Source organism: Saccopteryx leptura, chromosome 3, assembly GCF_036850995.1.
Source record: "Saccopteryx leptura isolate mSacLep1 chromosome 3, mSacLep1_pri_phased_curated, whole genome shotgun sequence".
Lineage (NCBI taxonomy): Eukaryota > Metazoa > Chordata > Mammalia > Chiroptera > Emballonuridae > Saccopteryx > Saccopteryx leptura.
Window position 1 is genome coordinate 221,057,723 of NC_089505.1, and position 13,251 is coordinate 221,070,973.

General features: G+C 42.3%; 1 protein-coding gene across 1 annotated transcript in view; it reads right to left on the reverse strand.

The window, feature by feature from the left end:
- VWA3B (von Willebrand factor A domain containing 3B) overlaps nt 1–13,251 on the reverse strand; it is a 225,207-nt gene that overhangs the window by 33,273 nt on the left and 178,683 nt on the right. The window contains 1 exon segment of the mRNA XM_066377626.1: nt 12,546–12,596. Within this exon segment, the coding sequence (XP_066233723.1) occupies nt 12,546–12,596 (51 nt within the window).

The window sequence follows — 13,251 nt, forward strand, 5'->3', positions numbered from 1 at the left end:
GCAAGATGGTAGACTAAGAAACTCCAGGCCTCATAAACAAAATACAGAATAAAAATTACAAGATCATACCAAAAGATGCGGAAAAAGAATTTGATAAAATCCAGCACTCATTTATGATAAAAAAAAAAAAACTCTTAGCAAAGTGGGAATACAAGGATCATACCTCAACATAATAAAGGCCACATATGACAAGCCTGCAGCCAACATAATTTTCAGTGGGCAAAAACTATAGGCGTTTTACTTAAGATCAGGAACAAGACAGGGATGTCTACTTTCACTGCTCTTATTTGATGCAGAACTCGAAGTCCTAGCCACAAAAGCCAGACAAGAAGAAATAAAATGCATCAAAATGGGAAAGAAGGAAGTAAAACTATAATTCACAGATGACAATAAAGAGTACATAGAAAACCCTAAATACTTCACCAAAAAATTATTAGATCTAATAAATGAATTCAGAAGAGTGAATACAAAATAGATGAATGAATACAAAATAAATGACACAAAATAAATAATCAAAAATCAGTGGCATTTTTATGCATCAATAATAAACTATCAGAAAAAGAAATTAAGGAAACAATTCTATTTACTATTATTATGAAAGAAAGAAAGAAAGAAAGAAAGAGAGAAAAAAGATTAGATATAAACTTGGGAATAAATTTAACCAAGGACGTAAAAGATTTGTACTCAGAAAATTATAGGACATTGAAGGAAGAAATTGAGGATGATACAAATAAGTGGAAGCATATACCTTGTTCATGGAATAGAAGAATTAACACCATTAAAATGACCATGCTACCCAAAGCAATCTACAGATACAGTACAATTCCTATTAAAATACCAATGGCATATTTCACAGATCTAGGACAAATATTGCAATAAGTTATATAAAACTAAAACAAACAAACAAACAAACAGAAGATAGGATAGCCTCAGCAATGTTGAGAAAGAAAAAAAAAAGTTGGGGGTATCACATTACCTGATATCAAACTATACAACAAAGTCATTGTAATAAAAACAGCCTGGTACTGGCATAAGAACGGGTATATGGATCAATGAAACAGAACAGAATACCCAGAAATAAACTCACACCTTTATGGTCAATTAATATTAGCCAAAGGAGGCAAGAGTATACAATGAAGTCAAGACAGTCTCTTCAATAAATGATGTTGGGAAAATTGGACAGGTACATGCAAAAAAAAAAAAAAAAAGAAGCTAGACCACTAACTTACCCTATACAGAAAAATACACTCAAAATGGACAAAAGACTTAAATGTAAGTCACAAAATCGTAAAAATCCTAGAAGAAAATGTAGGCAGCAACATCTCAGACACCTCTCATATTAATATTTTTGCTGATATTATTTATGTCTTCAGGCAACGGAAACAAAAGAAAAAAATTTAAATGGTACTACATTAAACTAAAATCTTTTGCACAGCAAAAGAAACCATCAACAAAATGAAAAGGCAACCCAGAATATGAATGGAGGAACATATTTGCTGATACATCTGATAAGGGATTAATATCCAAATTAATGTAAACTTTAAAAACTCAACACCATGGCCTGACCAGTCAGTGGCACAGTGGATAGAGCATCAGACTGGGACACTGAGGACCCAGGTTGGAAACCTTGAGGTCGCTGACTTGAGCATGCATGGGCTTATCTGGCTTGAGTGCAGGCTCACCAGCTTGAGTGCAGGGTCACTGGCATGAGTGTGGGATCATACACATGACCCCACGGTTGCTGGTTTGAGCCCAAAGGTCACTGGCTTGAAGCCCAAGACCACTGGCTTGAGCTCATGGTCACTGGCTTGAGCAAGAGGTCATTCGCTCTGCTGCAGCTCCTCCCCACCTGGGTCAAGGCACATATGAGAAAGCAATCAATGAACAACTAAGGTGCTGCAACAAAGAATTGATGCCTCTCATCTCTCTCCTTTCTTATCAGTCTGTCCCTATCTGTTCCTCTCTCTGTCTCTCTTTCTGCCTCTGTCAAAAAAGAAAAAAAAAGTCAATGCCATAAAAGAAATAATCCAATGAAAAATGGGCAAAGACCTGAATAGGTATTTCTCCAATGAAAACATACAGATGGCCAATAGACATATGAAAAAATGTTCAATGTCACTAATCATCAGAGAGATGCAAATTAAAACTATTGTACAATAATATATCACCTCAGATATCACCAGAATGGCTATCATCAACAAATTAACAAATCAATGTTGGTGAGGGTGTGGAGAAAAGGGAATCCTTGTTCACTATTGGTGGCAATACAGCCTCATGCAGCCACTGAAAAATAGTATGGAGTTTATACTAAAAAAAAAAAAAAAGAAAAATTTAAAAATGGATCTGCCTTTGACCCAGTGACCCCACTTCTGGAAATAAAGCCTAAGAATCCCAAAACAGTAATTTGAAAGAATAAATGCACCTCACCCGCATGTTCATTGCAGTGTTATTACAATAGATTTGGAAATAGCCCACATGCCTATCAATGGTTGAGTAGGTAAAAAAAAAAACTGTGATACACTGAGAGGGTAGAAGCCAAAAGAATGCAGGAGAAGGAGCCTGCAGGAATGACTGACTCAGCCAGTTAAAAATTATCCACATCCTATAGGTCTCTAACTGATCTCCTGGAGACTCTTACAATACTCACAAGAAAAACAAATCTGTAAATAGATAGAACCAAGGGTCCAGAAACCCCTCCCCATTGCTGCTCCACCGAAACCCCTACACCCTACCTTGAGTCATGAGGTACACTAGGACATCAGACAAAGGAATCACATGCCCCTTGCATGGGCACTGTAAAAGGTATATAAGATATAAGAAATTTAACTTCAGAGAGCTGGTGCTTTGGTGTTACTAGTCCCACGTGCTCCACTGGCTACTAATAAATTCTTCTTTTTCTATTAAGTTATTGAGTGTTTCCTCCTTCGGGTGCAACAGATTTTTGGTGCACTGCCAGGAAGCAAAGAGGAATAATGCTCACATTTGGTGGACTTCGGATACCCCACTGAGGAACCCCTGAGCTGCTTGTAGATAGTTCCACTGAGTGTGCACCAGGGATTTCCCCATGTGGACACCTCACAGGACAGATGGTGAAACCCCATCTACGGGTCCCAGCAAGTATCAGAAAAGAGGAATGAGAAAATGAAAGCACTTCAGAGCCATGGTAAGAAAAACTGAACAAGGATACCTAGCTGAGGTCCTGCACTACTGGGCAGAAGGGAGGCCTGATTGCCCTCCATAGGTTAGGAGTGGTGACTGCTTACTCTCCACAGGACAGGTTAGGTGTGGTAGGAGGTTGTGTGAAAGAGAGCGAATGCGGAGTGAACGAGACAGACACTGGGGAGGAGTTCCAACTCCTTCCCACTGGGTTGAAGCCAGTGTTGAGTCCTGAGCCATGGTTCTGTAGGGCGCCTTGTATGGCTAAAAGGCAGAATTGCATGCTGACGGTCTATATCAGCCTGCCATAAGCCAAGAGGGGAGCAGCTGGTGATGAACAAAGTGAGTGCCGGCCCCTCCAAGTTTCCCTTACCCTTGTCATAGGAGGCATGGGAGGTTCACAGGGAAAAACTATGCCTCTGGCCACAATGATCAAGAACTTTAAGAAAGGGTTCTCAGGGGATTTTGGGTTTACCATATCTCCAGGGAAATTGAGGACCTTGTGTGAACAAGAATGGCCTGCTTTTGGGATGGGGTGGCTAGAAGAAGGAAGCTTGGACAGGTCCGTTGTGCGGAAGGTGTGGCAGGTAGTCACTAGAGATCCAGGCCACCCTAACCAGTTTCCCTACATAGACACCTGGCTCACACTGGTATTGCACCCTCCCCCTTGGCTTAGAGGTCAGGATTCCGCTGTGTTAGTAGCCAAGGCATTTCACCAATCCTGGAGAGCTGCTGACACCACTGGTGCCAGAAATTTTTGCTCCTAGTGAGCCAGAAGCAGCAGAAACTTTGCCTCCTCCACTGTGCATACCAGCAAGGCTTTACCCTTCCATACCTGGCTCCCCATCCACCCCAGAGACTGCTACTGATACAGGCCCAACATCATCAGATTTATTAAGTCCCAGCATAAGCTCCCTGAGTGGGAGGCACCTCTCACTGCCTCACTGGAACCAGGTCCTGGCTTTCCTCCCCTAGCTGGGCTGTTGTGCTCAAAGACAGTGGCCTGAGTAGAACTGAGGAACACAATGATAAAAGAATAGGGGCACATGGTAAAACAGCAGGTGCTGGTGTATCAACCTTTTACCACCACCGACCTTCTCAATTGGAAACACCACACTTCCTCTTATACAGAAAAGCCTTAGGCCTTAATAGATCCCATGCAATTTATATTCCAGACCAAGAATCCCACTTGGGTGGATTGCCATCAATTGCTCCTCTCTCTGTTCAACACGGAGGAAAGACATTGAATGATACAGGCCATGACTAAATGGCTAGAGAATACCCCTGAAGAAAAACCAGAACCCCCAGGAATATGTGAGGGTCCAGATGCCAGGAGAGGATTCTAAATGAGACTTGAATGTAGAGGAAGGCCTGAGATGGCTCAGGAGATACAGAGAGGCTCTCCTCCAAGGTCTCTGGAAGGGAAGCCAGAAGGCCACTAATATCAACAGAGTGGCAGAGACTTTGCAAAGGAAGAATGAAAGTCTAGGTAACTTTTCTGAAAGATTATGGGAAGCCTACCAGATCTCTACTCCTTTTGATCCAGAAAGTTCAGAAAACCAGAGAATGGTTAACATGGCCTTTGTCAGCCAGAGTGCAGGAGATATAAAAAGGAAGCTCTCAAAATTAGAAGGCTTTGCCAAATGAACATTCTCAACTCCTGGAAGTAGCCAACAAGGTCTATGTCAACAGAAAGGTTGCAAGCAGGGAGGAGGATGAGCACTGAATGAAGAAGAAGGCTGAGCTCATAGCTGCTGTCCTTCAGCACAAGAGCAAATAAAGCCTTCCCTGTTTGAAAATGGAAAAAAGACAGGCAAGGAAAAGAAAGAACAGTCAGGTTGGACCCCCCTTGCAGTGTGATCAGTGTGCCATCTGCCAGGAAACCATTCACTGGAGAAATAAATGCCCCAGCCAGGACAAGGGGGAGGCATGCTTGCCAGCCGCCTCCAAAGGGGGAGTCACATTGTTCAATGTAGCTGGGGAGTCCCTCTTGAACTGAAGGTGACTGAATTCAGGGGTCTCTGATGAGTCTATGGTCCATATGATAGTAGGGGACCAACAGATGGACTTCCTGATTGATACAGGAGATGAACATTCGGTGGTGACCTGGCCATTAGCACCACTCTCCACCCACAGGGTGGACATTGTCGGAGCCACAGGAAAACAGGCATTCTGCCTGCCCCGTAAATGTCCTGTAGGAGGTCATGAGGTGATGCATCAGTTTTGTGCATGCCTGACTGTCTTGTGCCCTTGTTAGGGCATGATCTGCTAAGCAAACTAAGGGCTACTATATCTTTTGCTGACAATGGCCAGCAGACTTGCAGGTGCCAAAGCCGAGGCTTGTTCTAACTCTAACCATCCCCAGAGAGGAGGAATGGTGGATTTTTGCTGCTGAGTCTGGGAAGCCACCCAGTCAAAGGCTAACCCAGAAATGGCCCGGAGTATTGGCTAAGGACAATCCTCATGAGCTGGGAATAAATCAAGTGCCAGTATGAATAGAGTTAAAGCCTGGGGCATTGCCTGTTAGCCAAAGACAATACCTGATTCCTAGAGAAGCCTTGGAAGAAATCCAGGTGCATTTACAGAGGCTCGAGGAACATGATGTTATTATCCCATGCCAGTCACCCTGGAATACGTCTTTGCTCCTCATCAGAAAACCAGGAACCAATGATTATTGGCCAGTACAGGACTTAAGAGTTGTAAATGAGGCAGCAGTGACTCTGCACCCAACAGTACCAACCCTCTACACACTCCTAAGCCTCCTCCCTGCCCAAGTCTCCTGGTTTACTTGTTTGGACTTAAAAGATGCCTTCTTTAGTATAAGACTGGCTCCTGAAATCCAGGAGCTGTTTGCTTTCTAATGGAAAGGCTTGGCTACAGGGGCAAAGGTGCAGTATGCCTGGACTAGGCTACTGCAAGGGCTCAAGAACTCCCTCAACATATTTGGGGAGGCCCTTGCTCATGACCTCCAGCAGTTTCCTGCATAGGACATTGGATGTGTCCTCCTCTAGTATGTGGATGATCTGTTGCTGGGTCACAAGACTTTCTAAAGATGTACTTGAGGACTGGACAAACTTCTACACCATCTAGAGAAGAATAGATACAAGGTCTTGAAGAATAAGGCTTAGATTTGCCAAAGGTAACCAGGCATGGGTCAAAGATTGGAATCCAGAACCCCTCCATCCCAAGTGGAGAGGACCTTACACTGTGATCCTGACCACTCCAATGGCTGCCAAAGTAGAGGGTATATCTGCTTGGGTTCACCACAGTCAACTGAAGCCAACAGCTCCCACAGAAACCCCCTCATGGATAGTGCAGATGAATCACAAAAACCCATGTAAGTTGACCCTGAGAAAGACAACATGCCCTGCTCTAGCCACAAACTGGAAGCTGGCTGGTCCATGTACAGTTGAAGCCTGAGGAACCTTGCTGTGGGGCTTCCTATAATTGAATTCTGGAGAGGGAGGAGAACCAGGGCAGAGGACTGTGAACTATATGTATCCATATCACAAAGGAAGGTCAAAATGTCTCCACCATCTTGCTTTTCTATAGTTTCTATCAAAGCCAGGGAACTCAGAAAGGGACCTGTACCTACAATCATACTCAATATTCAGTATGTGACCCAGGAAACGACCAATCTTATATCTGTTATGACCCCACAGACCCTCCTACAGAAGTAGTGTTTGAGATTAAGGTAGCAAAGGAAGGAGGAGTTTGGGGATGGAATGATGGGCTGACCATGGCACAAACTAGGGTCAAAGGAAGCCCAGAACAAGTCATCTTAAGGTTTGGTACATGTGCTGCTATTGAGTCATGCAGAAAGGGGATGTGGGTGTGGGTCCTTTGAGTTGGAGAGAAGCTACAGGGTAGATGAAAAGTACATATGTGCTCATAGCTACCCCTGTGGAATAACTGTGAGTATTGGTCATGTGTCCAATGGGCTACTTGGGAAAAGGACATCTCTAAAAGGAAAGATGTATATTTTAAAAAAGGGGCAGTTCTGTCAAACTGCATCACCCATGGGTGCAATCCCTTATAGCTAATCATAAACAATCCCAAGAAACCCCTGTTGGAAGGCCAGAGAAGTGCTAACACTTGGCATTGATGGTAAGGGGCTAGATGCCATTGTTCCAATCCTTATCAGAGGTCAGGTACTGGACCACCCTGCTCAAGCCTTCCAAGTATATAAGTCCTTTTATGAGGAAGCAACTGAACCCCTATGCCCACTACAACAATCAACTTATTTCTCAGGATGGCCGAAGAAATAGCTCATTCCCTGAATGTTACCTCCTGCTATGTATGTGGGGGAACTCTAATGGGGACAAGATGGCTATGGGAAGCCAAAGATTTGGTTCCCACCAGGGCTATGCCAAATATAATGCCCCCCCCGCACCTCTGTTGGTAGCCAATGGATTTTAAAACATACTATTATAGGACAATACTGCTTGGCCAGAGGTGAAGGACATTTCATTGAATCAGTCGGGGATTTAACTTGCCTTGACCAATGGCATTATAATGCCATCTCCAAACAAAGCATATGGTGGGAAAACCAGACAAAGAAAAATTCATTGGCCAGATTCCCAGAGTTAGCTGGAGCCTGGAAGGACCCCAGCAAGGCCTGAGACTAGATAGCACCATGTGGACTTTACTAGATCTGCAGAAACAGGGCCTCTATCTGCCCTCCCAGGAGTTGGGAAGGGAACTGTATATGTAATTGGTATGATAAAGCCATCTTTCTTCCTCTTGCCTCTGAAAACAGGGGAACTGCTTGGCAACCTGGCCTCACAGCCCTCACAAAGGGTAAAAAGAGAACTCCAGATAGGAGACTGGAAAGATGATGAGTGGCCCCCAGAACGGATAATCCAATACTATGGACCTACCACCAGGACAGAGAATGAATCTTGGGGATACTGTCCCCCCATTTACATGTTAAATCTGTTTATCTGACTGCAGGCAGTCTTAGAAATCATTACTAATGGGACTGGGAGAGCCTTAACCCTCCTTGCACATCAAAAGACTCAGATGAGAAATGCCATCCACCAAAACAGGTTGGCACTAGACTATTAGCAGGAGAAGGAGTCACCAACTGTTGCCCACAGATAGATGACAGGGCCAGGCAGTTGAGGACCTTGTCAAAAAGATGACAAGATTGGCACATGTACCTGTGCAAGTTTGGCACAAAGGGGACCCCAATAGCCTTTTTGGGGGATGGTTCTCAGCCTTTGGTGGGTTTAAAATTTTAATAGTAGTTTTACTACTCTTAGAAATCTGCCTGTTAGGTCTGTGTTTATTGCCATTGTTAATAAACACCTTAAAGAGCATGATAGAAGCCATAGTACAGCAACGAACTACAACCCATGTATACTTTACCCACTGCTATCAGGAACTCCAACAAGGGTTAGATGAAGAATGTGAGACTCCAGCATAAAAAAGGAATTTCTAGAGTCTCAAAGGGGGGAATGAGAGGAAAGAAACCAGAAGAATGCAGGAGAAGGAGCTTGCAGGAATGACTGACTCAGCCAGTTAAAGATTATCCACATCCTATAGGTCTCTAACTGATCTCCTGGAGACTTTTACAATACAATAAAAACAGGATCTGTAAATAGATAGAACCGGGGGTCCGGAAACCCCCCCCCCTTGTTGCCCTGCCCAAACTCCCCCGCCCCACCTTGAGTCACGAGGTGCACATAGGATCTCAGACAAAGGAATCACACACCCCTTGCATGGACACTGTAAAAGGTATATAAGATGTAAGAAATTTAACTTCAGAGAGCTTGTGTTTTGGTGCTACAAGTCTCACGTGCTCCGCCAGCTAACTAATTCTTCTTCCTCTATTAAGTTGTCCGAGTGTCTCCTCCCTTGGGAGTTGCTTCCTGCAACACATTTACACAATGGAATACTATGTAACCATAAAAAATAAGGAAATCTTACCTTTTGTAACAGCATGGATGGACTTAGATTATTATGCTAAGTGAAATAAGCCAGTCAGATAAAGAGAAATATCGTATTATCTCACTTATATGTGGAAGCTAATGAACACAATAAACTGATGAACAAAATCAAAACAGAGGCATGGTCACATGGAACAGATGGACAGCTGTCAGAGGGGAGGAGGAGAATGGAAGAAGGTGAAAGGATTAGCCAACAAACTATATGCATAACACACAGACACAGAAGAAAAGGTAGCAATAGCCAGAGGGCAAGGTGGGTGGTGGAGGTGGAGATGGGCAAAGCAGGCAAATGGGGACAGAAAGAGACTGCTTGGGGTGGAGGTGCACGATGTGGTGTGCAGGTGGTGTTATATTGAGTTGTACACTTGAATGCTGTATGGTTTTGTGAACCAATGTCATCCCAATAAGTTCAGTTAATTAAGAAAAAAAAAGTAGGAAGGAAATCCCAGACCTTCATTTCCCCACAGAGATACTGACTTACCAACAATATATGAACCAAATTGCCTTTGTGAGAATTCCAGAAACCAGTTACAAGTTTGTAGTACTCCACAGACACAAATGAGTGGGCACTGAGGTAAGTAGGAAAGTTCATTGCATTTTGCCTGGCCTAGCCCCTCTGATTCCCAGGCACAATGCACTGCAATGAGAGAAAAACTCCTAAATCCTGCCTTCTTCCTTGGGAAGAACATAAACAAATGTGTTAGGCTTGCTCGTGGGTACTTTGCCTGATTGGTTCATGAGCACAGGGCCATGCCATGCATGAATAGTAATGTATGTAATGTAAGGCTGTGGTGCTTGCACTCAGGGCAGCAGATTGCAAACTGTGGATTGTCTGCCTGCTTGGGAGGGGCCATTGTTTGCTGTTGTTTGCCTAGGAAGGGGTTCACCACCCTCAGCCTGTTTTTGGCTGGTGAGTCCAGAGAGAGAGAGGGAAGTGGTTTTCCCTGCCTACTTGCTCATCTGTTATTGCAAGATTCGAATAAACAGAATGGCCTACTATTTTCTGGCTCCACAGTTCCTTTACTGTCTGCCTGAATCCAATGTGAAACTGCATAGCCACGGCCACTGGCCTTACAGAGGGAAAGAGAAAAGGAAATATGCATTCCATATTCTGGCTTCTGGGGGGCTGCCAGAGGGACTTGTTTCTGTCTTTATCTGACTCAGAGCGCTGATACGAATGGTTGTACACTTTAGATATTAGCGGTGGCTGAGAACACAAGCAAGTTCCATGACTTGTTATTGCACCAGAGATACAGCAGTACTAAAAATAGACACCAGGGGGAGCAAGAGATTATGGGCTTTTGAAAAGAAACAGGCAAGCCTCTGGGAAATTACACACACAAGTTTAGAGAAGACATATCCCCAGAAAAGAGTTGAGAGGTTCCCAGAATATCTAGCCTAGATGACTAGTTAAGGTCTTTTCCTATAATAAGACAGTATATAATGACTGGGAGAGATATCTTTTTTCAAATGCTCAAAACTCAAATAAAGGCATACAGAGAAACAGAGAAAAATGACCCCATCAAAGGAACAAAAATGGTCATTATCTCAGTGCCAACAAAAGACAAAGATACTAAAGAAAAGAAAGTAACAAGACCATTTTCCTCTTTGAATATAGAGGTAAATAGCCTCAACCTAATAGCAAATCAAATCCAACAGAACATTAAAAGGATTATACACCATGACCCAGGCATGCAAAGTGGTTCAACCTAAGAAAATCAACTGATTTAATATACTACAACATATCAACAGAACAAAGGAAACAAAACCCACATGGTCATCTCAATAGATGCACAAAAAGCATTTGACAAAATCCAACCAACACCCTTTCGTGATAAAAACAATTAGCAAACTAGGAATAGAACTTTCTTAGTATGATAAAGGGCATTTATGAAAAACCCACAACTAACATCCTACTCAATGGTGAGAGATTGAAAGCTTTATCCCAATGATCGGAAACTAGACAAGATGCCTGGCCCCTTTACCAGTGGTACTCAATAGTATACTGGAAGTCCTGTCCAGATCAATTAGGCAAGAGAAAGAAACAAAAAGCATACAAATTGGAAAGGAGAAGTAAAACTATTTCTATTTACAGATAGAAATAATCTCACTCTCTATATAAAATTTCACTCAGAATTGATCAGAGCTAAAACCAGAAAAGTATTAGAAGAGATTTATAGGGTAAATCCTCATGACTTTGTACTTGGCAATGAACTGATTTCTTAGATTCGACACCAAAAGCATGAGCAACAAAAGAAAAAGTAGATACATTGACTTTATAAAAATTAAAAACTTCTGGACCAAAGATGGAAGTTACCAAGAATGTGAAAAGACAATGTATAGAATAGGAGAAAATATGGACAATTAAATATCTGATAAAGGTCAAACAACTAGAACTCTTACAACTCAACAACAAAAGGACAAACCACTCAATTTAAAAACGGGTGAAGGACCACCTGGCTTGTGGTGGCGCAGTGGATAAAGCATTGACATGGAATGCTGAGGACATCAGTTTGAACCCCTGAGCTTGTCTCGTCAAGGCACATACAACAAGCAGTTAGTGAACAACTAAGGTGAAGCAACCATGAATTGATACTTCTTGAGCTTCCCTCCCTCTGTAAAATCAATAAATATAGAATCTATTTTAAAAAATGGGTGAAGGACTTAAACAGATACTTCTCTGAAGATACACATATGGCCAACAAGCACATGAAAGATATTCAACATTACTGATCATTAAGGAAATATCACAATGAGTTGTCACTTTACACCCATTAGGATGGCTTTAAAGAAAAGAATGAAAATAAGCATTGGCAAGAATTGTGGAAAAACAAGAACCTTCATACATTGGTGATAGAGATGTAGAATGGTGCAGTTGCTATAGCAAACAATTTGGTGGTTCCTCAAAAGTTAAACATAGAATTACCCTGCGACCCAGAAAAAACCACTGTTAGATGTACACTCAAGAGAAATAAAAACATATCTCCACACAGAAACTTCTAATGAATGTATATTGCAGCATTGTTCATAATAGCCCCAAAGTGGGAACAACATAAATATTCATCAATAGATAAGCAAATTGGTAGATATATACAATAAATCATTACTCAGACATAAAAAAATACTATATATGCTACAACTTGGATGAACCTTGGAAAATTAAGTTTTTACATTAACTAAGTAAAAAAGGCTAGACACAGAAAGTCACATGGTGTATGGCTCCCTTCATATCATGTATTAGGGAGAGAGGAGTGAGGAAGGGTTATGTATTGGGTACAAGGTATTTTTCTGAGGTGATAAAACAATTTTGAAACTAGAGGGAGGTAGGTGGTTGGTACAACATTTTGAATAATTTAAATACTATTGTTCATTTAACAAATTAGTAATGGGTTATGTGAATGTCACCAAAATTTTTTAATAAATGAGGAGCTGGCTTACTTCTCTTTTTCCTCTTGAGATAATGCTCGCCAAACAATTTTATTCAAGCGCCTGTTTAAAAAATAAAAATAAAAATAATTGCTTAGAACCAATACTTCATTTCATAGCAAAAGGTTGACCCCAGGTTCTAAAGGGAGCATGCAGGGAGCCCGGGCCAATGGCCATCACCGCTGGCCATGCCACTACCATTTGCTAAAGAGACTGGCTATGAGTGCTCCCTCTCCCGGCATCATTGCAGAAGCCCGTGGCTCGGTGGCAGTCGTGTTACCTAGTGAGGGAAGGTGCAGCTCTCAGCTCAATCAGGTAACACTCAGGCTGAGACCAAGGAGTAAACAAGCTGGTCCTTGTTTTCTCTGCATTAAGATACAGTGTAGTTCTAAATACCCACTATTTTTCTTTAAAAGTAAAAATATAAAAATATAAGTGTACCTTTAAGTTGCCTCTGTAAACATTCTTATGCCTAGATTCTTTGAGCAAAAGAGGTTTACAAACATACATAACAGGACTGGATCACACTTTAGAGATCAAGCAGCCTGACCTCCTTGTTTTCCAAATGAAGCCTGAGAAGGGCAGACCAATGAAACACCTTTCTCACCCAGCACAGCCTGTTGGCGATGTGGAGACAAAACCCATCACGGAAAGTGAAGCTTGTGAACCCAAGACAAAAGGAGGAAGGTGGAGCCTTGCTGGTTTCTATAGGGTAGGG